This window comes from Pimephales promelas, chromosome 23, assembly GCF_988280905.1.
Source record: "Pimephales promelas chromosome 23, fPimPro1.hap1.1, whole genome shotgun sequence".
Taxonomy (NCBI): Eukaryota; Metazoa; Chordata; class Actinopteri; order Cypriniformes; family Leuciscidae; genus Pimephales; species Pimephales promelas.
In genome coordinates, this window is record NC_142791.1 from 15,135,480 (window position 1) to 15,163,313 (window position 27,834).

General features: G+C 36.4%; 5 protein-coding genes across 7 annotated transcripts in view; 3 read left to right on the forward strand and 2 right to left on the reverse strand.

Moving 5' to 3' along the window:
- The first annotated feature begins 483 nt into the window (after window positions 1–483).
- Window positions 484–3,404, forward strand: ier3ip1 (immediate early response 3 interacting protein 1). The gene is made up of 3 exons (XM_039677902.2): window positions 484–644; window positions 1,626–1,727; window positions 2,709–3,404. Exons 1-3 carry the CDS (start codon window positions 554–556, stop codon window positions 2,762–2,764), a joined length of 249 nt encoding a protein of 82 aa, XP_039533836.1. The 5' UTR covers window positions 484–553; the 3' UTR covers window positions 2,765–3,404.
- A 3,756-nt stretch (window positions 3,405–7,160) lies between these two features.
- Window positions 7,161–12,386, forward strand: hdhd2 (haloacid dehalogenase-like hydrolase domain containing 2). Its single transcript, XM_039677945.2, has 7 exons — window positions 7,161–7,211; window positions 7,868–7,964; window positions 10,062–10,270; window positions 10,995–11,079; window positions 11,202–11,418; window positions 11,985–12,048; window positions 12,142–12,386. Coding segments are annotated over exons 1-7 (798 nt in total). The 5' UTR covers window positions 7,161–7,210; the 3' UTR covers window positions 12,267–12,386.
- A 54-nt stretch (window positions 12,387–12,440) lies between these two features.
- Window positions 12,441–21,584, reverse strand: katnal2 (katanin p60 subunit A-like 2). 2 transcript variants are annotated; one of them, XM_039677944.2, is made up of 16 exons: window positions 21,483–21,584; window positions 20,871–20,941; window positions 20,617–20,783; window positions 20,460–20,496; window positions 20,270–20,372; window positions 19,343–19,441; window positions 19,165–19,236; window positions 19,006–19,083; window positions 16,115–16,213; window positions 14,196–14,259; window positions 13,974–14,092; window positions 13,797–13,888; window positions 13,562–13,672; window positions 13,326–13,488; window positions 12,895–12,997; window positions 12,441–12,785 (listed from the first exon to the last, which is right to left on the reverse strand). In XM_039677944.2, the coding sequence occupies exons 1-16, from the start codon at window positions 21,531–21,533 to the stop codon at window positions 12,646–12,648; spliced, it is 1,569 nt and encodes a 522-aa protein (XP_039533878.1). In that variant the 5' UTR covers window positions 21,534–21,584; the 3' UTR covers window positions 12,441–12,645. The 2 variants fall into 2 exon arrangements, with proteins under 2 accessions (XP_039533878.1, XP_039533877.1); XM_039677943.2 differs by having other exon boundaries at window positions 20,270–20,387.
- A 2,473-nt stretch (window positions 21,585–24,057) lies between these two features.
- Window positions 24,058–27,732, reverse strand: sigmar1 (sigma receptor chaperone 1). Of its 2 annotated transcripts, none has more exons than XM_089126087.1 (4): window positions 27,622–27,732; window positions 25,380–25,580; window positions 24,829–24,921; window positions 24,058–24,750 (listed from the first exon to the last, which is right to left on the reverse strand). In XM_089126087.1, the coding sequence occupies exons 1-4, from the start codon at window positions 27,689–27,691 to the stop codon at window positions 24,521–24,523; spliced, it is 594 nt and encodes a 197-aa protein (XP_088982213.1). In that variant the 5' UTR covers window positions 27,692–27,732; the 3' UTR covers window positions 24,058–24,520. The 2 variants fall into 2 exon arrangements, with proteins under 2 accessions (XP_088982213.1, XP_039532628.2); XM_039676694.2 differs by lacking the exon at window positions 27,622–27,732 and adding an exon at window positions 26,444–26,713.
- Window positions 26,779–27,834, forward strand: part of galt (galactose-1-phosphate uridylyltransferase) — a 120,667-nt gene continuing 119,611 nt past the window's right edge. The window contains exon 1 of the mRNA XM_039676693.2: window positions 26,779–27,206. Coding sequence (XP_039532627.2) covers window positions 27,173–27,206 — 34 coding nt within the window. The 5' untranslated portion in view covers window positions 26,779–27,172. The remainder of the gene's footprint in view (window positions 27,207–27,834) is intronic.

The window sequence follows — 27,834 nt, forward strand, 5'->3', positions numbered from 1 at the left end:
GACTGACCATTGTTTTTTTTTTTATCAGAATATTCACAAACTTATTACAATATTATTATACAATTTAGAACTAAATAAATAATGTGTGTGTGTGTGTGTGTGTGTGTGTGTTTTCTTGGAATTAAACCTACATAACTTGTTACGAATAAGATGTGTCAAATTATTATTTAGTTATTAAATGTATTATCAAATATTATCAAATAATGCAGGCCATTTATTGGTTGTATTCTCTCCTGCATATTATAATAGTGTTATAAACGTTTGCTATAATAAAATAATATGTTGATGTCAGAAAATAAGATATAAATAAAATTCTATAATGCATCAAAAATACGTTTCAGCCATATACAGTGAGCACGTGAGGCGATAGCTTGGCGCACACAGTAAGTTACATGCTAAATTCAGAACAGCACACTATTTACTATTTAAGTTAAAGTAGTAGCATAAAGTTAGAGCAGTGTATGTTTGTGTGTCAATCAAATCTTGTAGCGGCGCGTTTGTGACGCAATCCTGCGCGACGCAAGTCCTCCTACGTCAGCACAACAGTGCCAACATGGCGTTCACACTGTACGCGTTGATTCAAACAGCGATATTATTCACTAATGCCATCGCCGTTCTGCACGAAGAGAGGTTTCTCAGTAAAAGTAAGTTCTTTTGAATGGGTTTCATTCTGAAATATGACAATAGGTTTGGTCTGTCATGTAAATAGTTGTGTGTGTATTGCTATCTGCAGACCATGGTTTGCTAGCTTGGAGTTTAACTTACGTCTCCTAAATGTTCAGTTGACTATAGAAATATGAAAATGTTAACATGAATTAACGTTACCCTGTACTTTAGTGTTTTCTTCACCTGAATGACATGCAATCTGTACAGAAAGAATTGCTGGTTGTTTTAACAAAATCAGTTCACTGGTGTTATATATTGCAAATGTGTAACTTATAAGTTAACTTACAAGAATCGCTTAATGGATATTTAACTTATTAGAAATAAATAAGTTTTGAAATGGACCAGCACCTCATGAAATCTGTAGCTTTTTTGTAGCTGGTATTTTGACGAAACTAAATGGCTATTTAACGTGTTCCGAGCACTACACAATCCCCATTTGTGTTATTTCATACTTTAATATTATTCTAAAAAAAAATTGAAGGTACTAGTGAATGCCATTAAGGCTGGACATTGACACATTTCGAATCAATTCGATATTGAATCAAATAGATTGTCTTGGTTATTGCAAAGTCGAGTACAGCACTGAATTTTGAATAGAAGGAAACGAAAAACAGGAGAAAATCTTAGTAAAGATTGTAAAATCTTTGTTTAAGAGATTTTACAGTATGGGACATTTCCACGTGAAAGACTTCAAATCTAGGCAAAGTGTTTAGAAATGTGAATAAAGAATCTACAATGCAAAACAAATAGGCCTAAATTATCAATAATTTCAACAGCATAGTTATCTTTCAGCAAACATTTAAAATCAATTGTTTATAAAAAAAAGAGAGATTCTCCCAAAGCAAATGTTTCTTCCTCAATCGTACGGAAAACACATACATTGGAAATGTTAGTAGCAATTTGGGAGCTAGTTGGAGAAACATTATGTTTAATATAAATTATTATTTTTTTTTTTCCAGTTGGTTGGGGGGCAGAGCAAAGTATTGGAGGATTTGGAGATGACCCCGGGATTAAAGCACAACTTCTGAACCTTATTCGTTCCGTCAGGACTGTCATGAGAGGTATGTTCACTTGAAGAGTCAGTACTGACTCTACGTTACACTACGTTCCCATCTCCAGATTACGGAGTGTCTATCAAGAATCATTACAAAAGCAACCCGTGTGAAAATAAACTATTACTGAGTAAAAAAAATCCAAAATAAATTAGGGAGTATATATGCCAGCCTTCTATTACTTGTTCGTTCATGGCACAATGTTTCTCCTGGTTTCCGCTACATCGCTGTTTGATCGAATATGGTTTTAACAGAAAATTCTGCTCTGAATTTGAATGTTTCTCATTAGATCTTGCAGCCATGTTATAAATACTGCAGAAACGCTTTCTCACTGGATCTTCCAACGCTGTGTAGTAATGGTGTCGCGTGATTGAGTAAACCTGTTCTGAGCTGTGCTGTCTATTATTGCTGATAAGCGGTCTGGGTAGCGCAGCTCACTGTGACCTAAATTGATCTCTAGCAGGACTTGACTTACTTGGTTTTAGTGCACGGCGACTGGAGACTCACTTGAGACTTGAACATGATCGTGTGTGACGTTCTCCTCTAAACGCGTCATCAGATGAGAGAAGAGATGTCACTGCAAGAGGGAGGGGATGTTATTTGAATTAAAGATTATCAGGCACATCGATAAATTAAATAAATAATAGAATAATCCAATTATAGAGTAAATCATTTAGGCAAGTCAAGTTTATTTATTCATACACGATGGTAATTCAAAGTGCTTTACATATTTACACATATTTATGCTTTAAAATAATCTAAACAAAAATAATTAAAACAGTTTAGAATAAAAAATAAAATAAAGTGCAGTAAAAACAGTCGGACAAACAATTTATAAAAACAAACAAACAAAAAATTTAACCTGAAACATTCCATAAAGAAACAAGATTTTGATTTCATAGAGACTTTAATCATGTTTGTCTTTATGTAATGTCTTCTGCACATGTTCCAGACTTCAGTATTAATGTGTTTTCTCTTCCTGTTCCACAGTACCTCTGATAGCAGTAAATTCAGTGTGTATCGTCTTACTATTACTGTTTGGATGAAGAAAGGCTGGACTGCGGTGGATCAAGATCTAATATGGAACATGGTGAATGTGGCAAAGGAAAATGGACTGTTTTTGTATCTGTGGTTGTAAATGTTGCCCTCCAATGTCTGAAAATTGTATCCTGAATGAATTACTGTAAGTAGTCTGGTCGTTTTATATGACGCATACCAGTAAACATTTTTCTTTTTTCGAGTTTTGTAACTTTACAGAAAGTCCTGTTTCTCTGTACATGCTGTTTTTGTCACATTCAAGGTCTAGTAAAGTGTCAGTTCCTCAAGTATCAATGTATTTTTTAGAACAAGCAACTGTTGAATCAGCCAGACGGGTTTGTGAAAGCCATACTGTCTTTTGACACCTGAAATGATTTTCTTTTTCTCAAAGCTAATCTTCTTGAGTCTTGGTTTCAAAGAGGGCTTGGAAAGTAAAAGTGGGGTTTAATATATTTAAAGTCTCTGAGTTTTAATAAAGATGTGCTGAAATCGTAGTATAGTTAAGAGATCAGGTTTTAAGACACAACACACTTGGTCTGAAGGGATTGAAACGTTTGACCAAGGGAGCTTCTATCTTCATTAGCCAGTCATTTAACAATTATTATTTTTGGATTTTAATAAAATGATTGTGTTTCATCTGTCAATGTATGTGGGAGAGTTTGTCATTTTTTTTGTTTGTACAAAGTGCACTATAACTTACCCGTGTTAATTTTTTATCCACGAAGAGTCAGCATTTTCTCATTTATTAGTTCAAATGGTTAAAACCATAGACGATAACTAGACCAATATAGATATGACAATCGTTCTTCTAAGTATAAAACAATAGCAGAGTTCACACCACAACTATAGAGGCTCGATGTCCTTGGGATCAGAAGTTCAGAACGATAATAAATTGGCTTTATGCACAGCTGCACTACTTCCTGAAATTAAGCCAGCTCCTTGTTTCCTGTCTGCCTTTATTGGACAAATTCAGGTGTGTCTGATTATTGTTGCTGTGGCTACTGAGGTCAGGCACACCTGGATTAATCAATTTGTCCAATAATGGCAGACAGAAAACAAGGAGCCGGCTTAGGCTATGTTTACACGGAAAACGCAAAAGTTGCGTTATCACTTTTTATTCTGCGTTTAGACGAGCATTTTGGGTGTGAAATCCGCGTGCAGATGGTGACGCAAAAGTCTGTGAAATTCAATGTAGTATCACTCAGAGGATGTCTAATTGAAGAGAATTGGCACTGGCTGGTTACTTCCGGGTTCTGGACTGGCTGCAGTAACGCGTCTCTGTCCACGCGGGGGCGCTCGCGGTCGAGCGCAGAATGAATGGGAGTCAATGGGGTTTCAACCTCAGAAATCCACTTTTCTCAGGATGTAATTTTTTGTCAAGTAATTTGAAAGTTGCATTCAAAAGGGAGGGCTAAGAAAATACACTCAGCTGAAAATTGCATTTTTAAGTTCACTTATCTGTTCTAAAAATCCGTTCAAAAATGTGATGACTTCGCACAATGGCAGAAAGCTAGCGTGTTCCGGCCAACAACAGCCTAACCTGTAAGAAATCGAAGGGACATAAGTACTCGTTCATTCGACTTTTGGCCTATAATCTATATTGAACTTGCGGAATCAACAATAAAATCTATTTTGATTTAATGACAAGCAGGTGAAAGAGACACATTTAGCCGTTTAGCCCCATAGACTCCCATTCATTCTGCACTCGCCCGCGATCACCTCCAGTGGAATTCTAATGGAACTGCAACCAAGGTGATGCACAATGGGGCTAATAGGAAGTGCCAAGGCTTTCCGTTGGATGGGCTCTGGTTTTAGGTTCTCTCTTGTCGATTCTGAGGATTCTGATTGGCTTGCATGGCTTTATCCTTAACCCCTACACTGCTGCCAATAGGTTTGGCATAGTTATGAAGGCGCTCGACGGTGTATTTATGCGGGTGTGTGAACGATGTTATTTTTGAAAACGGAGAGGGGGAAAATATTCGTTTTGCTAAATACCCGGCTTTGTGTAAACGTGGCCAAAGATTTCCGCTCTGGAGGGTGGTTTCACTTTTTTGCGTTTTTAAGCCCCAAAAACGCTGTCGCCATGTAAACGAAAGGCACACCCAATAAAAATATTTTTACGTTTTCACTCGTGAGCGTTCTCGTGTAAACTGGGCCTTAAGTTCAGGAAGTAGTGCAGCTGTACATAAAGCCAATTGACAGTCAATCAGAATCATCATCCTTTAACGAGCTCGTGCATTTAAAGGGACAGGCGATAAAACTCCAGCGCTGGCCTTGGTGTCGACTGTGGACGCTAATATAGTTCTCGTTATTGGTGTGAAAAGACCTTCAAAGCTATGGTATACAATGTTCAAAATCGGTCGAGAAAGCCTGAGACGGTAATAGGGAAGTTTTAAAAAACTCATCCCGCCCCTCCACACACACACACACACACACACACACCCCTCCCCTTTGTGCTACCTGATCCCTGAGCTAAGTCACATTTGAGTTCACATCAATGCAAGACTAGCAACACATGAAATGTTCTTCTAAGGTTTTGAGTAATTGGCGCATCTTGTTCAAATTCCGATCGGCTCGAACAGAAACCTGCATACTTCTCTGCGGCTGTACAGCCAATGGAGTGAATGGATTTTTTTCATTCTTTTTTCTATTCATATCGTTAGGATTGTACTATATAACCATAACCAGCATATAAACGAGGATATTAATAATGAACAATCTTTGAAATCGTAATGTGTGTTGTTTGAGGGGGTAAATTGAGTCCATCCGGTTCAGTGATGAGAACCATATGGAGTCCATTAACAACACTAGATTAGTCCATCAGGATTACAGTACCTTTTTATTAACAGTAGCCCAGACCACGGATAAAACGCTGAATTACAACCATATGCTCAGAACAGCGATTAAAGCCTAACCCTTTATAATCTATGCTTAATGGTTATTACCGAAGATGATGTGACTTTATACTTCTCCAATCCCAGGATTTATCTCGGCATACAAAAAAAAAAAAAAGTGAATTTGGGCAGAAAAGTTATGTTCCCCATTACCTCAAATAAATGGTGATCTGTCAGGATGTTAAGTGCATATTTTATTTTATTTTTATTTTATTTCTTGTGTTCTTTCTTGTTTTTTTTTTTATTTTAATCACAAATTCTATTTGATTTTAATGTAAAATAGTGCCATGAACATATTAAATTAAAATTATAAAAAAAGTGTAAGAGAGCACTTCAGAGGACACCATATGAATAAAATGTTGTTGAATAAAAACATGAATAAAAACATGAAAATATGAATAAAAACATGTTTATATATATATATATATATATATATATATATATATATATAAAATTATACTTTTTAATATATACAAATATTCATATATAATATAAATAAAAACATGTTTATATATATATATATATATATATATATATATATATATATATATATATATATACTTAAATATCAGAATAGGCAAAAACAATATAATTTTCAATCATTCACCAATAAATTTTTAGGTTTCAGGATTTTTTTAAACCAAACTTTAAAAAAAAGATGATTCTCAACTATGAAAAATATAACAGAATGAATTGATATACCATTTTGCATTTACCATTTGTGTTTTCCTATTCAAAACAATGTATCTGTATTTCACATGGTGTTCTTGGGGCAACATGTAATGAAAAAATAATAATAATTTGCAACATTTCCATAAAAATATCTAATATTTCATAGGAATATAGATATATCATTTCTTTTCCTATTCACTTGTGTCTCCCAAAATGCCTGATAAACATGCTGTAAGTCTTGGTGTCTCAGTGGACATGTATGAAATCAATGCCCTGTTTTGCAACAGAAAGTCATTTAATTTGAAACCCCATAACATTTTCCTGAGATGTTGATTTATGACAATCTAAATGATAGGCATACTTATAAAATGTGATCATATTATCACAAGAGTGCTACATTTGATTAATGTCAATCATTTTTAAAAGCTAAGGAGGGGGAGTTGCCATGATAAAACCTACTAACAGGTTTCTCAGAAAAGTCCTAAAATATGCTCTACAGACATAGACTAAAAGTGTGACATGTATGCTATCAGATAAATTCACCAAAATATTATGTCCACGACCTGGGTCCCAGGAGGATATGAATTAATGCTCTAAATGCTATTTAATCTGTTATTAAAATATCCAGCATATGTTTTTTTTTTATTATTATTCACTGAGTGAATAATCTTACATAGAAAACCCTCTTAAATGATTACAAATTGCAGTGGTGGCGAAAATCCAGTGTGCTCTTATAAAAAAAATCTATACATTAAATGTAAAAAGATATATGTTGATGTATATATATAGATAAGATAAGATAAGATAAAATAATTAATTGCGTATTTTCGACAGGCATTTTTAGGACAGCAAAATGTAAGCCTACGCCAGAGAAGGACCCCAGTAGGAAGTAAGTGTAGTTCTTCATAACTTGTATTGGTCAAATGTGTTTTATGCTTTAACATTCATCGTTTCATCCTTTTTTATTATTTTAAAATAAAAATATGTCAATTATTTGGAAACGAATGTTAATAGCATGTCATGTTTTTGTAGTCTAGACTCGGGTTTTCATGTTATAATCAATATTAAAAACCCAAACACACAAGATTAGCCTACTCTATTTAACGTTACATGTTCTTAGTTCGTGGAATTACTGAATGGTTATTAAATGATTTGAGGCAATCTGCTTTACCTTATCCAAAGCCCTTGTTGTTTGGCAGCTCGTTTTAAATAAATGTAGGGTTTCCAAATCTTAAAAAAATGATGTCAAACAGCAAACACAGATGAAGAGATGAAGAGTTGTTATGCTGGCTATTCATTGTGTTTAATCCAGAGTTCATGGTGAATAAGAGCATTAATTGCACACTCGAAAACTGACAACATGATCCACAAAAATCCAGAATCTAAACGCCAGTCACGTTTATCCTCTTTTTATTTATTTATTTTTGTAATATAGCCCAGCCAAAAAGCTATTAAAACAAAATTAGATCTTTTTTGTGCTTTACACGATCCTAAGTGATGCTTGAAGATGAACTGTGTGTGTGTGTGTGTGTGTGTGTGTGTAAGTGTCTCTCCGCACACTGAAAGCAGTTCTGGTGGATCTGAGCGGGACTCTTCATGTCGAGGATGCCGCCGTTCCCGGAGCGCAAGAGGCTTTAACACGGTCAGTGCCGGAATTTGGGGAAATTATTGGCCGTTTTTGATATAGGGTATATACGAATAACACACACACACACACACAGACACACACACACACACACACACACACATATATATATATATATATATATATAGCCTATATAATTTTTTATATTTAATTTAATTTTTAAATTAAATTGTGAAATAATTCACAGTTAAAATATTTCAAGGCTGCATTTTGACAGATTTCACAATCAATTAATTTTGTTTGGAAAAAAAAATCAGTATACATCACATGATATAATACGGACAATTCGAGATGGTGCCCACTGCAGAACATGAAATCCGCGGGGATACCTCCCACCTTACATATACCTAAACCTATCCAGCTCCACCCCCTGATCCCTAAACCCACCCCTAAACCTACCCAACTCCACCCCTCAGATCTGGATCCGACTCCGCCCCCTGCATCTTGTGTACTGCAATGAGGTGCTACTGGACAATTCAGCATGAAATGGAAGTTGTGATTGTCTTTTATAGGGTATGCATTGACATCACAGAACACGCGCCCTGAGCCAGACCGAGTGGCAAAAGAGCTGCTGAGTGAGTGGAATTAGGAGAAACTGCGAAAACGCAAATAAAAAGAAAGATTATCAGTTTAAATAAAGGTTGGACTCGATATAGCGTTCCTTACAACTGACCAAAGAACCATAAATAGTGACATACAGCCAAGCATTGTGTTTCCTGGCATTTTTATGTGCCGGATTTCAGTGCCGGGGAAAGCAAATTTGCCTGTGAATGCTTTATAAAAAAATATGGAAAAAATGTATATCATGTCATCCAGCCCTACAACTTGTATAGTTTTTTGTCAGTGTTTATCTAAAACCATTCAATTATGCAAAATATACCATTGTCAATGTGATATATAACATTACAATATATAATGTATTCATTCAGGCTGAAAACCAATGCTGTTCAGTCTTTTTGCCACTCAGTCTTCTTCCCTATTGTGACGTATATCTGAGTGATACGGCTACTGGAACAAGAACAAATGTAGGACAGGGCTTGATTTTGTCCTGACTTCTGAGTGATTGGATGGTTGCGGTTTGCCATTGGTTGATCTCATGTGAGCATAGGCAGAGTCTCACCTTTGTGTAATAATAATATTACTATATAATAACAATAATTAAGGAATTAAATAAATGATTAAAATGGATTTAAGGGAATGATTAAAAAAAATAGAAAAAAAAATAGAAATTCTAGATCAGATTGTAGTTGTAGTTGATGAAGTAATCAATGTATTTGCAAAAAATATTTTATTTTAAAATGTGCACATTCACTATTTTTTGTATGCCTATGTCGAAACACAAACATTTCTTGTTTATTCACATTAATTCGAAGCATGGTCACATATTTTCAATTCAAAACAGCGAAATTTCATAAAAAGTTTAATAGTTTGCATCACTAGATAATCTTTTACTGTCAGTCACTGAACATTCCTATCATAAAACAGTTGTCTAATACTTGCATCTTTACACAAACTCTGGTTGCATTGTCACAGTAAGACCCGCCTTCTTTGATTTGATTGGTCATCTCGATCATTCTAAAATTGACTAGCGCTGTTAGACCCCTGAGTTAAAAATGTAATCACCCTAAACATGTAACTTTTTTAAGTTTTTGTCATCCTAACAACACTATACACTAAAATAAGATGAGACAAATAAAATAAGAAAATATGAATCCTATTACTCTATTTTTTATTCATTGCTCGGACAAAATCATCGGCTTTGGTCTAAGGGGGCAGGACTAAAAAACATGGTGCAGAACTGGAAAAAACAAAGCACCACACACTGGGGAACACAAGACAGGAATCATAACAGAATTGAAAGTATACATCGTCAATATCAAATATCAACATACACAAATATGCAAAATGATCGACACCTATATGACATTCTGATTAGCTAAAACAAATTATTTATATTACTATATACTGCTATATTACTTCTATTGCTTTATACAGAACCTAGGGCTGTTACATTGACATGTCATTGAAAACAATTTGTGTTGCAAAGTTGTTTTCCATGAAACTAATTACTCATGTACAATATAATTTGTCCAGATTAAGACAGTCTCCAGTCGCTGTAAAATTTGTGACCAACACCACGAAGGAATGTAAGAGGACCCTGTTTGAGCGATTGCGTCGGCTGAACTTTGACCTCCAGGAGCGGGAGATCTTCACGTCGCTCACGGCGGCCCGTAATCTGCTGGAGCAGAGCGCAGTGCGCCCCCTGCTGCTGCTGGAGGACAGTGCTCGAGAGGACTTCACAGGTACGTTGAGTGATGTCAGCTCATCTGAGGGGCCGTTTACATCACGCCGTTTTTTACTACAAACACAAACCGTTTTCTACTACAAAGATAAACATTTTTACGCGATTTGCCCGTTCATTTACACAACAATGGTGTTTTGGGGGTCTGAAAACGTAAACTTTTAGAATAGGTTTCAAAGTTTTTGAAAACGATCCGATCCGTTATTGTCTCTGTGTAAACTATACAAACATGAATTTGTGAAAACAGTGACGTGGCAACAAGTTATTGGGGGGGGGGGGGTTATTGTTGCTCTCCCTGCTCTTATCCATGCTAGGCAGAGTGGATGTGCAGGGAACAGAACCATACCACAAATCCTAACGGTATGCTAATTGTCAATCGTATTTGATGATAGTGGTCTTGACAGAATCAGCACAATGTTCTCTCACCATTCCTGATTTCTAAAACACACTCACAACGTTCAGCTGGTCTTGCGGCTGTCAGAGCAGAAACTAAAGCTGCAGTTTTCTGGCGTCTCCGGTCGCATTCATATTAGAGCAAGACCGATATATCGGTAGACCTAATAGGCCGATATTAGGCATTATAAGGTTAAAAGTGAAGAACCGTTATTTTTAAAAGCACATATTTGTCATATATAAATTATGAAGATCATGAAGGAAATGTAAATAAAAGTCATAGTGTTCCAGAATAATGGTTTGTGTAGACCTCACACTTGCCTCTGTTTCAGGTATAGAGACATCGGATCCTAATGCGGTTGTGATCGGATTAGCACCGGACCACTTCAACTACCAGACCCTCAATAAAGCCTTCCGGTAAACCTACTTGATTTTGTAAGATATTCATAGACTCATTAAACCAACAATCAAATGATTTGAATCCTCCCATTTAGTGGTGTAAATATTGCTGCTAATCCTCATCAGACTCATTTCTTCAGACTCATTTTAGATGGTGCCCCCCTCATTGCAATCCACAAAGCTCGGTACTATAAGAGGAAGGACGGGTTGGCTTTGGGCCCGGGTCCGTTTGTGACGGGTCTCGAGTATGCGACGGACACCCGGGCCACAGTGGTGGGTAAACCAGAGAAAGCCTTCTTCCTGGAGGCCTTGAGAGACCTGAACTGCTCACCAGAGGAGGCTGTGATGATAGGAGACGTGAGTGAGACAATACTGGCCTCAATCTCACCAAGTCTGTTAAGAACACTGCTTATATTTCACAATTAAATTTCTCTAAAAAAAAAAAAAATATATATATATATATATATATATATATATATTATAAACAAAAATTATTTTCTATATTATGAATTTTATATTACATTTATTTATATATTTCATGACAGTTAATGTCATTACATAATGAAAATAATAATAATAATACGTAAATATAGTATACATACTATTTAGAATATTTACAAGAATTTTGGGGGAAAATCTGTTTTTAACCATCATGAAATATTACAATGCAAAAATCTTAATTCACTTAATGCAAAATATTATTGTTACACTTTCGTACTCGGTGATACTAATAAACTACATGCCCTTACTAGCTACTATAGGGTTAATTGTTGTTATTATTATATTAAGTACATGTAATGTACTGTATAACTCATCTTAAAATAAAGTGTTATATATATATATATATATATATAATTACAGATGAGATGCATTTGTTTGCTTTATAATAATCTGACAAACAACACCATCCAAACTCTGTACAGGATGCCAGAGATGATGTTGGCGGGGCACAGAATGCAGGAATGCTGGGAATTTTAGTCAAAACTGGTAGGCTTGATTTTTAATATGCAATTGTGTGTTTATAATTCAGTGGTTATAGTTGTTTTGCTAGATATTAATAAGCCTCTTTTAATTTTGCAGGTAAATATAGACCTGGTGACGAGAGTAAAATTAACCCGCCGCCTCACCTAACGTGTGACAGCTTTCCAGACGCTGTCAATCATATACTTGAACATCTCTTAGGATCTAAACAGTCGGAAAACTGAGTTTACAACAAAACAAAGTAATAATGGTACTGTGTAGTTTGATTAATACACGCACACACACTGTAAAAAGAAAATAAACAAATAGGCTTACTCTCTATTACATAATAAAGTTGCTGCACTCCTTATGCACTTATTCTGGTGTACTCCTATTAATCATATCACTACACACAAAGATAAAGAAAAAGTGTTTTATTTGTCAATGTAGCTCATGAAAAATCAAACTTGTATTGACCTTTTTGATATATGAGAACAATCTATATGTAACTGAATGTAATTTCCTTTAAAATGTTAGATTCACAGTGAGACTTGTAACAAAACACAGCATCACATCATAAAGTGTAGACAATAAAAACATTGGTTTGGTTGCTCTAATAATGAGTCAGACGGACTCGTACTCTTTCTCCCAGGCCGAGTATCTATCCATCAGACATCGGGCTGAGGGTTTGGTGTGAGCAATCACCTGCAGGAAATCTGCTGTGGTCACAGTTTCTAGTTCAATAACCGGCATATTGGACTGACCTGTGAAGATACATGGCGTAATGGAGACGGTGAATTGTGGGCGAAACAGGATTTTGTGATGAAACAGCAGTTTTATGTTGTTCAGAGTGGGACGTGGCATATTTCTTACCTTCAATGTGATTTTCAAGGGCGTCAAAGATTTTTCGCACGGGTCTCATAGCCGCCTCCTTACACACTAACCTGATATCTGACCCAGAGTAACCTCCCGTCTCCTGAAATATCACAAGACGACATCTCAGTACAGCTGCATATCTATCTATCTATCTATCTATCAATCTATCTATCTATCTATCTATCTATCTATCTATCTATCTATCTATCTATCTATCTATCTATCTATCTATCTATCTATCTATCTATCTATCTATCTATCTATCTATCGAAAAATCCTCACTTGTCTGGTTTATGCTACTCTGAGCAATGTTTGAACTTTGTATTTTGAGCACTTCTTGTGTTGTTTGGTTTAGTCCTCAGATGCAAGTCGCTGTGGATAAAAGCGTCTGCTAAATGACTAAATGTAAATCACATGTTTTCTCTCACCTGTGCTAGTGAGTGATAGTCCAGCTCTGTCCGCAGCTCCACCCCACCTGAGTTACTGACCGGAGGAAGCCAATGGCTGATCATGGCTTCTCTGGCAGATGCAGATGGGAGACCCACCAGTATACGCTTCTCCAGTCTTCTCAACATGGCATGGTCCAACTCCCTAACGACAGATTAGAAAGATCAGAAAGAAAGCCGAAACAGAACATTACTATTTCCTCGCAATCACTCCTCACCAGGGTAAGTTTGAGGCCGCAAGTACAAACACAAGATCATTTGATCGTGCTAGTCCATCCATCTGAACTAGTAACTCCGTCTTCATCCTTCTACTGCCCTCATGATCACCTCTTAAAAGAAAACAATTTAATTGAATCATTTTCAAAACTATCAGTTGACTCAGTATGATAGTGTTTTAATACTATAACACAAATCAAGTCAAACACACTCAATATCTCCCTGGCACGTGCTCACCCTTGGCCAACCCCTCGCTGGCTCATCACTGATTCCAGCTCATCCAAGAAAATGGTGGATGGGGCGTGGTATCTTGCCAGCTCAAACAACACCTGCAGAGAAGCATTACATGAGGAAAACCATTGATCCGCGGAGCACACCTTTCAACCAAACAATAAAATAACGCCCTCTCCTGACCCGAACCAGCTTTTCAGAGTCTCCCCTCCATTTGCTCACGATACTGGATGCGGAGATGTTAAAAAACGTTGTATTGCACTCCGTGGCCACAGCCTTGGCCAGCATCGTCTTCCCTGTGCCTGATTTTTTGGGGAAAGATCATCACATTAAGATGAGTTGCAAAGTGAGTAATGATTTATATTTTGGTATTGAATATACAAACAGAAAACAGAAAGGTCACACCTGGTGGTCCATACAAGAGTAAACCCTTCCATGGTGACAGAATTCCAGTGAACAGTTGTGGATACTGAAAAGAGGGAGAGTTGTTGTGGATAGTTGCTAGGGCATTGGTAAATGTTTGTTAAAGTGTTTGAGTAGCTGTTAATGGATTAACTGGGTGGTTAACGGGTTATCTGGGTGGTTGCTGAACAGTTCTGATGATGTTCTGGTATTATAGGAATGTTGCTAGGTTGTTTCTAAAGTGTTCTTAGGTTGACTGTTGGGTTTTTGCTGAGGTTCTCTTGAGTTCTGCAAGGATATTGTTAGATGGTTCAATGATCTAGATGGTTGTTAGATCATTGATCAAGTGTTCTGATAGTTGCTATTTGAATGTTATTATGTGATACTAGGGTGTTGCTAGGTGACTGCTAAGGTTTTTTAATGGTATTATGTTCTGGGTGATACTAGGGTGTTGCTAGGTGACTGCTAAAGTTTTTTAAATGGCTGTTAGAACATTGCTAGGTGGTTGCTACGGTGCTTTGCCATGGCTACTAGGATTTTGTTAGGTGTGCTGCAGTTTTAAGCCATTCTAAGTCGCATTGTGTTGTTAGGTTGTTGCTGTGCTGATATAGAGCTTTTCAAACTGCGTTTAACCCCAGCTCAGGGTTAGCACCACTTTTGTGCTTTTTGAGTGGCTGGTAGTACATTACTGTGTGGTTACTATGGGGCTTTGTCATGACTACTAGGATGTTGTTGTTAGGCAGATTGTGTTCGCTAAGCAGTTTCAAGGGTGTTCTGGGTGGTTTCTTGTTGGTTGCAATGGAGTTTTGGATGGCTGCTAGTCCATCACTAGGTTGTTGCGAAGCATGTGCTAGGGTGTTCTGAATGGTTACTAGGGCATTACAATTAAGTTTCTAAGGATGTTATAATCTAGGTTGTTGTTAGACCAAATAGTGTTCCGAATAGTTGCTATAATAGAATGGGCTAGGTTGTTGCTAGGTGGCTGCTAAGATGTTCCGAGTGCCTGTAAGAGTATTGCTGGGCTATTGCTGTGTGCTTGGATTTTTACTGGATTGAAAATGTGTTCTGGGTGGTTACAAGGGTATTGCTAGGTGGCTTCTTAGGTGTCTGAGTGCATGTGAGTGTGTTGCTAAGCCATTACCGTGGTGCTCTGATTGTTATGGAATTGAAAATGTGATCTGGGTGGCAGCTAAGGTGTGTTGGGTGGTTACTAGCTGTTCGAAAGTGTTCTGAATGGTTGTTTATTGGCTACTAAGGTGTTATGAGTTGTCGCTTGAGATTTTTGATTGGTTGCTTGCTAGGTTGTTGTGAGGATGCAGGTTTAACAGATTTTATTTATATTAAATTTGATTAAAAAAACAGCATGGACACACTGCAAGCTGTCTTAGCAAACACCACTAAAACCTGACCATAATCAATTGCGTTTTTTGACTTAACAGTGAGGAGAATAACAAAGTAATTTTTCATTGACCAATTAACTGTCAGACACCACTTTATCTAACACATGGAAAGTTCCAAGTATTGACAAAACCGAGCCACCAGATGTCTTTCAGCATAATGTGAAATAATCATATTCTGTATACAGTTCTAACTTTATGCGCTAAAAGCAAATAATACGGAGCAAACAGAATTTCCAGGTATGACAACAACCTTCTTCACCACATAATTGAGCCAGAGAAGACAAATAACGTTTGCATTTCCTGTTGTCAGGAGTGCATTGTGGATTTGAAGTCATCACCAGAGAGGCCAGAGATGAGCCAGATATGTGAGCGGTCAGATTGGATGGTATTCAGGTATAGATTTCATGTCATCGTAAGAAATAACCCTGAGCTCGGCTTTCCTGTAGCCTTTAGTGGAGATGTATTCAGAATCGAAGGCAGGCGGCAGCTTGAGAAATACCAAAGTGTTTAGCAGCCAAGCACCTTAATGGGGTAGACGACAGCTTCTTTGACTAATCGCTTGGCAGCCTCCAGACCTATAATGTCGTCCCAGCGCACGTTGGGGTTGTGTAAATAGATATCCTTTATGGAGAGACAGCAGAGAAAGATGAAATTGAGTGCTTCAATAATACATGTTCCACCTTGTGAATGTATCTGCACACACAAATGCCACGCTATATTATAAAACAGACTTTATGCTGCACTCTAGTGTTGCATTAATGTTGAAAATGCACGTTCATTAATACAAATGACTCCTCATTAAAAGAAATATTGTCCTATTTTTGTCTTTAAAGTAAAAATGTGGTATAATCGGCGAAACATAAAAATCAAATAAATTAGAATTAAGCCTATTTTAGGCTTATCAAGATATTTTGCATTGTATTTAGCATTTATTTTTAGGATAATTAAGTTCACTTCCCACAAAAAAAAAAAATGAATTACCATAATGAAAGCGTAATAGATGTTCTGCTTTGTTTATTTTAATTTAAACAACAATATAAATATGTTTAAAAACAGTAATGGAGTAGTGCATGAAAAAAATATAATTTTTTTTTTAGTAAATTTAAATTCTGAAAAAAACAAAAATTTCAATATAGACTGATTTTCTGTACTGTATCACAGTAATGAGAATCATCATTGAGAAAAAATAATCCACACATAAATAAAAGACAAATACACTAAAAGTAAAACATACAGTAAGGATGTTAATGAGGTTTGGGGTGGGGGGTTTAGCTTAACTGAAGAAAATTCTTTATAGTCCAGATAAATGTTCTTCAATCTTGTGCATTTGTTTTTGTAAAATGTACAGAGCCCCTAAAGGGCCATGGTATTTGGAAAAAAATATGTCAATGCTTTTGCATTCTCTCACAAATATTTTGCGTTCCCCATAAAACGTTGCGTTCTTTCGTAAAATGTTTTGCCAGAGAAGCTTTGCGTTTGATTGTAAAACCTTTGCGTTTCTTGAAAAACATTGCGTTCGCTCGTAAAATAGTTTGCGTTGTCAAAGAGACTTTGTGTTCACTTGAAAAACCTTTCCATTCCCCAAAAACTTTGCGTTCGTTCGTAAAATATTTTGCATTCCCGTAAAACTTTGCATTCGCTCGTAAAATATTTTGCGTTCGCCAAAAAACTTTGCGTTCATTCGTAAAATATTTTGCATTCCCGTAAAACTTTGCATTCGCTCATAAAATATTTTGCGTTCCTAGACAGACTTTGCGTTCACTTGCAAAACCTTTCCATCCCCCAAAACCTTGCGTTCGTTCGTAAAATATTTTGCATTCCCTGTAAAACTTTGTATTCGCTCGTAAAATATTTTGCGCTAGCCAAAAAACTTTACGTTCGTTCATAAAATATTTTGCATTCCCCGAAAACTTTGCATTCGCTTGCTAAATGTTTTGCGTTCCCCATTAAACTTTGCGTTCGCTCATAAAATATTTTTGGTTGCCCAGAGAGACTTTGCGTTCGCTTGCAAAACCTTTGCATTCCCCGGAAAGTTTGCGTTCACTCGTAAAATGTTTTGCATTCGTTCGTAAAATATTTTGCATTCCCCGTAAAACTTTGCATTCGCTCGTAAAATATTTTGCATTCCCCATAAAATTTTGCATTCGTTCGTAAAATTTTTTGCTTTCCCCATAAAACTTTGCGTTCGCTCGTAAAATATTTGGCGTTTGCCAAAAAAACTTTGCATTCACTCATAAATATTTTGCATTCCCCGTAAAACTTTGCGTTCGCTCGTAAAATATTTTGCGCTTGCCAAAAAACTTTGCATTCACTCATAAATATTTTGCATTCCCCGTAAAACTTTGCGTTCGCTCGTAAAATATTTTGCGCTAGCCAAAAAACTTTGCGTTCGCTCATAAAATATTTTTGCGTTGCCCAGAGAGACTTTGCGTTCGCTTGCAAACCCTTTACATTCCCGGAAAGTTTGCGTTCACTCGTAAAATGTTTTGCTTTCTTTCGTAAAATATTTTGCATTCCCCATAAAACTTTGCATTCGCTCGTAAAATATTTCGCATTCCCCATAAAACTTTGCATTCGTTCGTAAAATTTTTTGCTTTCCCCATAAAACTTTGCGTTCGCTCGTAAAATATTTGCCGTTTGCCAAAAAACTTTGCATTCACTCATAAATATTTTGCATTCCCCGTAAAACTTTGCGTTCGCTCGTAAAATATTTGGCGCAAACCAAAAAACTTTGCGTTCGTTCGTAAAATATTTTGCATTCCACGTAAAACTTTGCATTTGCTCATACAAATATTTAGCATTCCCTGTAAAAAATTGCGTTGGCCGAAAACTTTGCATTCGCTTTCTAAATATTTTGCTTTCCTCATAAAACTTTGCGTTCGCTCGTAAAATATTTGGCGTTTGCCAAAAAACTTTGCATTCGATCATAAATTATTTTGCATTCCCCCGTAAAACTTTGCGTTCACTCATAAAATATTTTGCATTTGCCAAAAAACTGCGTTCGTTTGTAAAATATTTTGCATTTCGTGTAAAACCTCGCGTTCGCTTGTAAAATGTTTTGCATTCACCGAAAAACTTTGCATTCGCTTGCTAAATGTTTTGCGTCGCACAGAAAAACTTTGAATTATCTTGTGAAATGTTTTGCTTTGCACAGAGAAAATTTGCGTTCGCCTGGAAAATCTTCTCCTGACAAAACTTTGCATTCACTTGATAAAATGTTGAGCTCTTTGCGAGCAAACACAAAGTTTCTTGGGGGAACGTAAATCAATTGCGAGAAACATTTTCCTCCATATCATATTTTTTTTCCTTCACCAGGTCCCTTTAGGCCAGGGGCTCTGTAAAAATAAGATTAGGTTTACCCTAATATAGTTTTAAACTGCCACACAAGAGAAATTTGATAAGAATTAACTTACTCTGCTAATAACAGCTGCAAGTTCCCTCGTGTCATTGTTCATCCCACTGAAGGCACTCATTGGTTTCAGCAAACGCTCCTATTAGTCAAATATAACATATATTCCTTTAGCAATATTAGGAAGATTCCTTTAACTAAATGAAAATTACAGCGGACCTACCGAGAAATCTGTGTCATTAGCAGCACCTTTAACTGCATCTTGAATCAGATTCCTGTAATCAACCGGATGACCCTGATATGAGGGGGAGAAAATTATGGCACAATTTTAATTTTTCTGACAAATGTTTGATTAAACATTTCACGGGTTCTCTAAACTTTTTTTTAAAGAAGAGAATGACCTTTCTCATGTGTGTTCCCTCTTCAGCTCCATTCCTGATGATAGGAGACACATTTAGACCAAATCCTGATGTATCCACAGGTGTCAGGCTGTTACCTTCCTGGACAGATCGAGCAAAGCTATATTTAACATTTAGGCTACATAGGTTAATTACAAAATTTACATTTACACTTTAGGATAGAATATGTTCTTCATACATAATTATTATGCATCAGATTTATAGAGAAATTTTATATATTAAATATATATATTACATTTTATATATTCTAATGTTCAAAAATGTTCTCACAATTCTGACTTTGAATGTCAGTTCTGAGAAAAAAAGGCCAGAATTGCGAGATATTAATTCTGACAATTCTGACTTTTTCTCACAATTTATCTCACAATTCAGATTTTATAACTCATAATTGCAAGTTAATACTGTATCTAACAATTCTGACTTTATTTTTTCGCAATTATCAGTTTATAACTTGCAACTGAGTTTTTTTCATTTGATATTTGAACTTGAAAAAAATCAGAATTGTGTTATTGTGTTATATTATGTTATTATTACATTGTGTTAATTGTGTTATAATTGTGTTATTGTGATATATTATGTTATTATTAACAATATTACTGTTTTTTGGTGTTTTGAGCGTGTGTGTGTGTGTGGTATGTTTACCATAATAAAAATAAATGCAGCCTTAGTGAGCCAGAGAGACTTCTTTTAAAAACATTAAAAAATCTTACTGATCCAAAACTTTTGACTGGTAGTGTACAGTCTAGCAATTCAAGTTTTTTCCCCCCTAACAATTCCTAGTTTAAATGTCAAAAATCTGAGAAAAAACGTCAGAATTGTGAGCAAAGTCAAAATAAGATATTCACTCAAAATTACCTTTTTTATTCCAAGGCAGAAACAAGCTTTCATAGATGATGTTTGGAGACTCACCCTGGATTTACCGACGTCTTTTCCTGTTAGTTTAGATTCAGACCTTTTAACAGTGTTTCTGGACGGCGGTCGCTGGACAGAGTTGATTCTTGGGAGTGTCTGACTGGATGATGATGTTCTTTTTACATGAACACAAGGCCAATAAACAGAAAGTCTTTGAATATTTTTGTGCTAAAAATACTGTACATACCTTCTTTTACCGCCACTCTTGACAAGCCGACTCTCTCCTATAAAGAAAGAAGTAACACTGAATAATAACTGTCATTATTGGTATAAAACCATAGAACATTTTAAAACATATTGGTGAATTATTAAGAGTAAAATAACTACGAAGAATAAACTCTCACCTTGTTCTGGCAGTTTCTTGGTTAGTTTGGGATATTTCTGAAACTTTATAAAATAATAACTCTCATATTCCATGAGAACCGTGTCCAGGTCAACATTATCACACACATCAAAGTGGCATAAACCAAAACTGCTTTCTTTTTCTAAGGCTTTGGCTGAATCCATATACCTGTGTAAGAAATTCATTCAAATACGTGTCTTTCTCTCGTTTGAAACTTGTATGTTAATTTGAGAAGTGTTTGAAGGAAAATCTCACCCCTCCTCCAGTAAATGATGATAAATCAGAACCAGCAAATTTCTCCTGCGTGTTTCAGTTCTCAGCTCATCCTAAAAGAAGACCATGAAATCATAACATCATATTAAGAAACTGCTTGGCTTAGTTAAGACGGTATTAGGAAATTTAAGTATATTTTTTATAAAAATGGCTTAGAAATTACATTACTTAGTTAGTTAAATAACTAAGTTAATAATTAGTTAAATATTTTCACAAACTACACTATATAGACTGTGTTTATCCGGAAGATGGCGCCAGATCACACATTAAGAGAAGTGCGACGAGCAGCCTGACAGGTTGCTATAGCAACACAGGACCCGCAATGGCTGTGTAAAGTACCACAGACTGAAAGCTGTAAACACGCTTATTTAGTAAGTTACTAAACTATCTAGCCCATCAATAATGCTGAACAAATGAGGTCTTAAAGCATATATTTAAAATTACATTAGACTTAATTCGTACCGCCAATTATTTGTGTTTATATACTCGTTTCTTTATACGCATTCATTCAATATTTCAGCAGATTTACTGTAGGTCAACAAGGTATACTTCGTGAAATCAAAGTTTAATAGAGAAAATAACATGAGCACTTACCGCTTCTCTGGCCTGGTTAGCAGTCCTTATGGCTTGATAAGAGAGATCCATCGCGATATAAACACACGGGCACTCATGACATGAGCCTACAGCGACATGGAGTCAATGTGTGTGTGTGTGTGTGTGTGTGTGTGTGTGTGCACACACACGTTGCTGTTATTATGTAAAAATACTTTGAATTAAAACAATTTCACATTAGTCTACACCCCATAAACCATAATGAAATAGCAAAAAAAAAACAACAACAAAAAAAAAAAAAAAACAAACAGATTTTTTACAACTTCACAAATGTATTAAAAAAAATTAATGAAATAATTACATTAGTATTCATACCATTCGTTCGTTTGAAATTTATCCTTAACCTTGAAATTTATCGCAGGTCAGGAGCATCCCAGTTTCACGCGTGTAGATGTTAGCCTACACTTTGAGTGGAGCTAACCTGTGGCAAACTCAACTAAATGAGTATGATTTGGAAAGGCTCGCACCCCTTAATAAAAGGTCTAGCATCAGAACAAACACCAAGGCATGAGGTCAAAAGAACGGCCTGCAGAGCTCAGAGACAGGATTTTGTCAAGACACTAAGAAGTTTGAAACAACAAGGGTTCTTCTGATTGTAGCCTAAGGCATGACACAGATATGAAAAATGTTAATGTTAATACCTTGGAGAATGTAAAAGGAATTGAAAGTAAAATCAAGTCATTTTCATCTTTTTACCATGTGGCTTTATTTAACATTTAAGAAAATTTCAGAAAATTGAAATAGTCTGGCGAGGTGGGGCCACGGTCGGCACATTCCTGGGATGGACCTGCTGCGTCTTCATCCATGGTTTGGTCTCTTATTTAAATCTGACTATTGAGTTGACTTTGGCGGAAAGCAGAAGGTGATTGTTGACAGACTGTCCCAATCAGTAATGTCTGCACAATCCAATCCCGTTTGAGAGGGAAACAACAAATTTAGGGTTTCCGAGATTTTTTTTTTTTTTTTTTTTTTTCAATTTAGAAGTAGTAAAGTGTACTACTCACGGTTATGGATAGAAATGTAGTGGAGTAAAGAGTACAACATTTCCCTCTCAAATGTACTTGAGTACAGGCCTGAGTGCTCCCAAAAAATGATACTTGAGTAACGTACAGATCCCTCAAAATGAGAAACCCAGCCAGATCCCAATAGAACATCTCTGGAGAAACCTGAAAATGTCTGTGCACAACGGTCTCCATCAATCCTGACAGCCTGAGAGGCTCTGAGGAGAAGAATGGCAGAAAATCGCCAAATGCAGATGTGCAAATCTTGTCATACCCCAAAAGACTTAAGGCTGTAAAGGCTCTTCAACTAAGTACAGAGTTAAAGGGTTTGCATACTTGTGCAAGGTACTTATTTCAGTTCTTTCTTTTAAATAAATTTGCAAAGTTGTCACATATCTGTGCTTTGCCATTATTATGCCATGGATTGACTGATGTGTGAAAAAAAAAAAAAAAGTAATTTAAAGTAGGCTAGTTGAACATAAGGCAGCAACATAAAATGTGAACAATTAAGGGGTATGAATACTTACGCAAGGGACTGTTAATTTTTAAACATAAATATCTATTTTGGTTAATTCTTTGTTTATACAGTATGGAAAATAAAACTTTCACATATGAAAAAGTTAATCCTCCCTCCTTTTAACAAAAAGAGCTGTTTTTATGGAAGCTTGTTTCCACCACTGAAAATAAAAATAAAATAAATAATTGTGACTTTTTATCTCAAAATTCTGACTTTCTTTCTCACAATTGCGAGTTTATATCTCGCAATTCTGACTTTATTTCTCACAAATTGCGAAATAAAGTCAGAATTGCATGATATAAAGTCGCAATTGCGTGTTAAAGTCAGAATTGTGTGATATTAAGTCAGAAATGCATGATATAAAGTCGCAATTCTGAGAAAAAAAGACAGGAGTGCAACTTTTTATCTCACTTTTGCGAGTTTACATCTCGCAATTCTGAATTCAACACGCAATTGCGAGTTTATAAGTCGAAATTCTGACATCTTTACTCAGAATTGTGAGATATAAACTCACAATTGCGACTTATAAGGCCAATTAAGGGGAAAAAAAGACTAACTTTCCCCCCCTCAGAATAGTTTATATCTCGCAATTCTGACTTTATATCTCGCAATTGCGACTTTATATCACGCAATTCTGACTTTATATCTCGCAATTGCGACTTTATATCACGCAATTCTTACTTTATATCTCACAATTCTGACTTTATATCTCGCAATTGCGACTTTATATCATGCAATTCTGACTTTACATCTCACAATTCTGACTTTCCATCTCGCAATTCTGAGAAATAATGTCAAAAATGCGAGAAGTAAACTCGCAATTGTGAGAAAAAAAGTCAGAATTGTGAGATAAAAAAAAAAAAAACGCAATTACCTTTTAAATTTTTCATTCTATGGCGGAAACAAGCTTCCATGGTTTTAGTAAAATATATGGATGTTGTCAATTATTTTGTTTTGTAATATCATATTCCCTCTTTGACATACAAAAGCGAACACAAAATAAAGGGAATAAATGAATTAAATAAATAGACTTATTCAACACCGTTGATGGTTTTATTCTGGAGGGACCGCAGGCTGAACATCGGTTTTAAACTGTAAATGTATCTTATGAAAAACAAAGCAGCGATCAATATTCACAGTATATTAAAGGTGCACAGAGGGTGATTTCGAAATACAGAAAACTATTATTTAAATTTGCATCCATACCTCATTATTATAATCGTTTCTGGACAGTATTTAGCTGCTAAAACATCTTGCCATGTTCAAACACAGACACTGGACCCCACACACATACACACATTTTTTCCAATATGTTTTGGAAAATACATTTGATAAACTCTATACAGTATGGAAAATAAAAACTTTCATAGTTGGAAAATAATTACATTAAGTGCTTTCTTTCCATACATCCAATTCAACACGTCGTCGGTTCTGACCTGACGCTGTGATCGATTATCCGAATAACGAAGGGACGGGACGTACTGTACAGTGCGGTGTGGTTTTCAAAGGACGCTGGCCTCGGTTAGGAAAGTGCTCGCCTCCAGGATCATACCCTTCACGTAAACACGAACTGTATAAAATAGTGTCAGAAAGTCCTGTGTGCTGAAGACGGTGTCGGCCAAAGCGAATCCCAGCGTGGAGGGAATAAACCCGCGCCCGTACTCCACCATCCACGTCCCAGCGCTCCACTGAACCGAGGTCGCCTCTCCCACCGCATGCACTATAGTGTCACCTGCCAGAACAAACCACATGAAGCTTTATGGGTAAATCACTGTTAGCGCAGAGCATGTGCTGAGGACGTATGTTATACCTGGATAGTAAGTCTCGCTTTTAGTAGTTCCTTCTTTCCATTGCCTGAACATTCCAGATATGATCGTGTCTGATATTTCTGCCCAGTAACGACCTGAAGGAGATACAAAGGTGATGAATAAGGGTCTTATCAAGAGAAACGATCGGTTGATAAATGAAACTTTTTTAATTTATTTTTTAAACGACCGATCGTTTTGCTAGATAAGACCCTTATTCATCGTCTGGTGTCGTTTAAAGCCCCTTGAAGCTGCAAGGAAACTGTCATTTGGACCTTGAACCGTTTGGTTCCCAATGAAGTCCATTATATGGAGAAAATCCTGGAACGTTTTCATCAAAAACCTCCATATCTTTTCGACTAAAGAAAGAAAGACGTGGACATCTTGGATGACATGGGGGTGAGTAAATTATCAGCAAAAGTTTTTTTAAAAAGTGAACTACTCATACTTTAAAAGTAATGCGTTATTTACTAGTTACTTGTTCAAAGTAATCTAATTACATAACTCTCACTACTTTCAATTCGTTACCCCAACAGTGGAGATGATCTGAACTTACCTGAATGTCCACCCGTGTCCACTGCTGTCCCGAAGAGCAGCACATACTCTGTGAGAGAGGCATGCAGGAGACACATGGAGCCCATCCACCCACCGGCATTCACAAACACCCACTGCAGGTCCTCGTCAGGCAAGATGTGGCCCGGATACCTCTTACGGAGCTCCACCACCACCTTAGAGAAGGCTTGGTCATGATCCTGGCCTATGGCATACAAACACAGGCACTTTAGACAGCTTTTTTTCTTAAAGCTTTTTTTTAAAGATCTATAAGGCAAGTCACCATGAAATCAAAACGTACCATTTTTTGTTACATTCATGTACTTTGTAATCTTTAATCAAACTAACTTCCCATTCACTCTTGCAGCATCTCTTCTCTACACTGATGATGCGTTAACTGGCTAGAGGACGGAGAAGCCCATCACTCACATGAGATCCACCGATAGCAGACCACAACCATCTAATCATTTTCCCCATGGACAAAATCAAGTCCCGTCCTACATTTGTTCTTGTTTGAGAAGCCGTTTCACTAGGTAACGCAACTTCCGTTTCATGCCGACTTTAAAGGAAGTGTCAGGAAGATAATACACAAATTGCCATTATAAAAAAGAAATTGAAACTGTTGTAATATCAGTCTTAAAAGGTCAGTCCATCATGTTATTTAACTTTGCTTACCAATGGGAAAATCATATTAAAAACAGCTGAAAACAACTTTGTGTGTTACTTTAGTATAGTATGTCTGTGCAACACAGGGCTTCAAAGTATTGTATATATTAGTATATATGTATAATTTAAACGTGCTAAAAATAAGTCAAACTAAATAGGTTTTACAGAATAAAGTGATACATGTCATTAAGTTATCAAATTATTTTAAAAGGAAATACTGCACTTGGACACACGTCAGATATAGTCCGTGCAACACAAGGCTTCAAAGTTGTCAGGCTATATATAGCTGTAGTAGCCTATATATTACATCATTCGACATATTACAATTGCTACAGAGAACACTTATTGCAGTATCTTAGCAGCAGATGCAACTTCAGAAACGGGTTACTCGTGTTTACTCACCTGCATACTGTTTGGCTAACTTGGCAACATCTTCTTTAGTAAAGACATATTGTTTACTTGCCATCCAGTATCTTATAAACTGCACAGTCAACACCAGAACACCAATAACCACCACCATCTTTAGAATATTTCGTATTAAAGACATCGTAGCACGACCACAAATGAGTGTTCAAAAGTAAAAAGCTGTCTGAGCTTACAAAAGACATTAAACAGACTTCATATTTCAGACACACAGCATGGCTCACATGAAAGGTGACGGACGATGACGTGAGGTGACGTAACATCTGTGACAACCAATCAGCTGCCACAAACCGCCAGTTCTAATCCAATGAAATCGCACAGGGATCAACAAGGAAGAAGGCGTCGCGAGGGTGTATTATTATTATCAACAAGCGACCAAAATACGCAAAATACACAAGTTCCCATTAATGATACTGTGAAACATGTCGAATAAATCAACGTAGTTATGTATTGTGTGTCATTTACGTTCTCCAGAAACATTTAAACGAGGAAAACACTGTTCTAATTATAAATCTTTAAAAGCGACATACTGCGTTGTGTGAGCGCAGCCTTGTTCACTTCAGGATACTGAGGATAATCAAATAAAAACTTGAAACCCTAGCTAGTAACAATCATTGAATTCATGTTTAAAACCCCTTCACGGTTGATCGGATAGACGTATCCACAGGATAATTTTATTTACTTATACGTTACCAGAGTAACAGTAAGATGGACACTAGTAAACCCAAGTTTGACCCTAAAGGTAAGGAATGTTTTTATATATTGTCATATAAGCATATTTATTTTATGACATTTGCATTATTCACAAACAAATTTTAGATTTAATGCGATGCAATGAACATTTTTTGCTTTTGTTTCATACTTCTGTGTTTTGGATTCACTGAAATGCTCTTGCTAGACGAGTCACGTGATGACTGGCTGTGCAGCTGATCGTGTGTTTTTTGCATGAACAAATCTGCTGCGTTAGAAACCGCACACTCAATGAGGTACTTCATTTCAATAAGTACTAACTGAACGAGCGCTGACAGAGTAGTACTTTATAGCCTGATCTCGTTGAGTATGATTTATTTTACTGTCTATGGGTCCCTACGCAGTGTTCACTGCTCCCTACTCCCTGAACACGGTATATCAGTTAAAGTGGACTTCACTTCACTGACTTCCTGTGAAGTGATGTATCGATGTCTCCTTATTTCCTATGCCGTTTGCAGTGCCCTTTGAACTGAACATGTTCGTTCCCTTCGAATTTGAATCTCACTTATGTCGAAATACCATGTGAAGTCAACTTCGCAGTCCACTTACGGTCGAATGGAACGCACCGATATGCGAAGCGGACGGCCATGTTGAATTTATCATGTGACCAACGACGCGTC